General features: G+C 40.5%; 1 protein-coding gene across 1 annotated transcript; it reads left to right on the top strand.

Moving 5' to 3' along the window:
• Positions 1–484: 484 nt before the first annotated feature.
• LOC107458754 (uncharacterized) lies at positions 485–1,555 on the top strand. The gene has a single exon (XM_016076958.1). The coding sequence runs from the start codon at positions 485–487 to the stop codon at positions 1,553–1,555; it is 1,071 nt and encodes a 356-aa protein (XP_015932444.1).
• The last annotated feature ends 872 nt before the right edge of the window (positions 1,556–2,427 follow it).

Here is a 2,427-nt window from a genome sequence, read left to right as displayed (position 1 = left end):
GCGTGCTGTGACAGAGCATATGCAATCGTTTTCACTGAGAGGATGGGAGGTAGCCATTGACAACGGTGAAACCCTACACAAGCTTGCCATGGAAAGGAATAAGAAGGATTGGATGAAGACAGTAGGAAAGCAGAGAGACGGAAGGGAAGGCATCTTCATGCGCTTATCTGAAGTTCCTACCAATGAATTACATAAGTATCTCTATCTTTACCTTTGTGTTATTTTCGTTCATCACCATTACCATTTGAGTTTGCCTGACTAAGATTTACAAGATGACCATAGCTTGCTTCAATACTAACAATCTCCGTGGGATCGACCCTTACTCGCGTAAGGTTTATTACTTGGACGACCCAGTGCACTTGCTGGTTAGTTGTGCGAAGTTGTGTAATGCCATGGTATTGAGCTACCAAGTTTTTGGGGCTCATGACCGGGGATTATGAGAGTTGTGAAAAAGTATTGTTCACAATTTCGCGCACCAGCCACCATGAAGAGTATTGAGCGACAAGTGGGACAATTAGCCAAACAAGCTGAACGGCCAACCAATGTTCTTCTAAGTGATACGATACCCAACCCAAGAGACACAGAAAAAGCCATAAAATGGGAGGAGTGTAAAGCAATCACCTTGAGAAGTGGGAAGAAAGTGGAGACAGAAGCCATTACTCAGGAAGAGCACATCAAAGAAGGCTTAAAAGAAGAGGTGAAGGAACAAAAGCAGGAGCAAGAAACCTATACACAAAGTGATAAATTAGCTAAGAAGGAGGCATTGAAAGCATACCAACCAATGCTCCCATACCCTCAAAGGTTTAAAGAAGAGAACAAAGAGAAGCAATATTCCAAATTCTTGGAAATATTCAAGACATTACACATCAACATCCCCTTCATTGAAGCACTTGAACAGATGCCCCTATATGCTAAGTTCATGAAGGAATTATTGACAAAGAAAAGATCCTTGAAAGAGGGACAAATGGTTGTGATGACCAGGGAGTGTAGTGCCATCATCCAGAAAAAGTTGCCAAAGAAGATGAAAGACCCAGGGAGCTTTCACATCCCCTGCACAATAGGCAACATGATGATTGAGAGAGCATTTTGTGATCTTGGTGCAAGCATAAATCTGATGCCTCTATCTTTGATGAGGAAGCTTCAGATTCATGAATTGAAACATACAAAGATAGCCCGTCAAATGGCGGATAAATCTATTCAGCAAGCACTCGGGGTTGTAGAGAATGTATTAGTAAAGGTGGACAAATTTTTCCTCCCAGTTGACTTTGTCATCCTAGACATAGAGGAAGATGACAACACTCCCATTATTCTAGGGAGGCCCTTTTTAGCTATTGCCAGGGCATTGATAGATGTCGAAAAAGGAGAATTAATGCTAAGGGTGCATGATGAGCATATAGTGTTCCATGTGTTCAAGAATTTGCAAGACTCCACCCAAGAGGAAGAGTGTATGAAGATTGATTCCATAGATCCAAACTTGAAAGAGGCACATGATGAGACACTTCCAATGCACCTAAGCTCATGCTGGGAAGAAAGGAAAAAGGTGAAAGTGTTGTAACAAGCTCAAAGAATAGAGGAGAAGCTGCAATCAAAGTCAGCATTTAAGATTCATAGCAAGGACTGTCCAAAAATTGAGACCCCAAAACCTGAACTATCTCTTGGAAAAGAAGAGAGTCCCAAGAAGAAAATGCCAAGAGGATGGAGAAATAAGAAAATCTCCACTGAAGACTTCTCACCAGGGGATAAAGTGATGCTAACTTACCAACCAATAGAGACATCTCCACACTTTTCTGGATACTGCACAGTGAACAAAATCCTCTCACTTGAACATGTGGAAATCATCAAGAATGATACTGGAAGGAAGCTCAAGGTGAGAGGGGAAGGATTAAGGCACTATGATCATCATTCGCCCTAAAGAGGGACAACCGTAAAGCTAATGACGATAAAAAAGCGCTTGTTGGGAGGCAACCCAACCAAAGGTAGTCTTCTTTTCTTAGTTAATTCAATAAAAGAGTTAAGTATATTTATCTGCATTGCAAGGAGCTAAGTTTGGTATTACACACCAACAGAATTCAAAGGTGAATGTGAGGTGCTAAGTTTGGTGTTCCACCAAAAAGTTTCATTAAAGACACATTTTAACCCTTTACATGATTAGTCATTAGCTCCAAACAATCAGAAAAAACTACTTAACAATTGCTACTTTTAATTTAGATTTTGTTTCCTTAATAGAAGCACTTGATGTTTCTTACATGTATTCATTCCACTGCATATAAAAGTAAGCAAGGAACTAAGTTTGGTGTCCCCACACCAACTTATGTCTAGAAGATCACAAGCATACATGCATGCTAACCATCTCTCAAGTGCTTGGGGACAAGCAACTTTCAAAGTTCATTGTAGGCGATCACTTCAATCTTGAAAAGGATCAAGCAT

This window comes from Arachis duranensis, chromosome 7 (genome assembly GCF_000817695.3).
Source record: "Arachis duranensis cultivar V14167 chromosome 7, aradu.V14167.gnm2.J7QH, whole genome shotgun sequence".
Taxonomy (NCBI): Eukaryota; Viridiplantae; Streptophyta; class Magnoliopsida; order Fabales; family Fabaceae; genus Arachis; species Arachis duranensis.
Note: the sequence above shows the minus strand (reverse complement) of the source record. Positions and strands in the feature narration are given on the sequence as shown.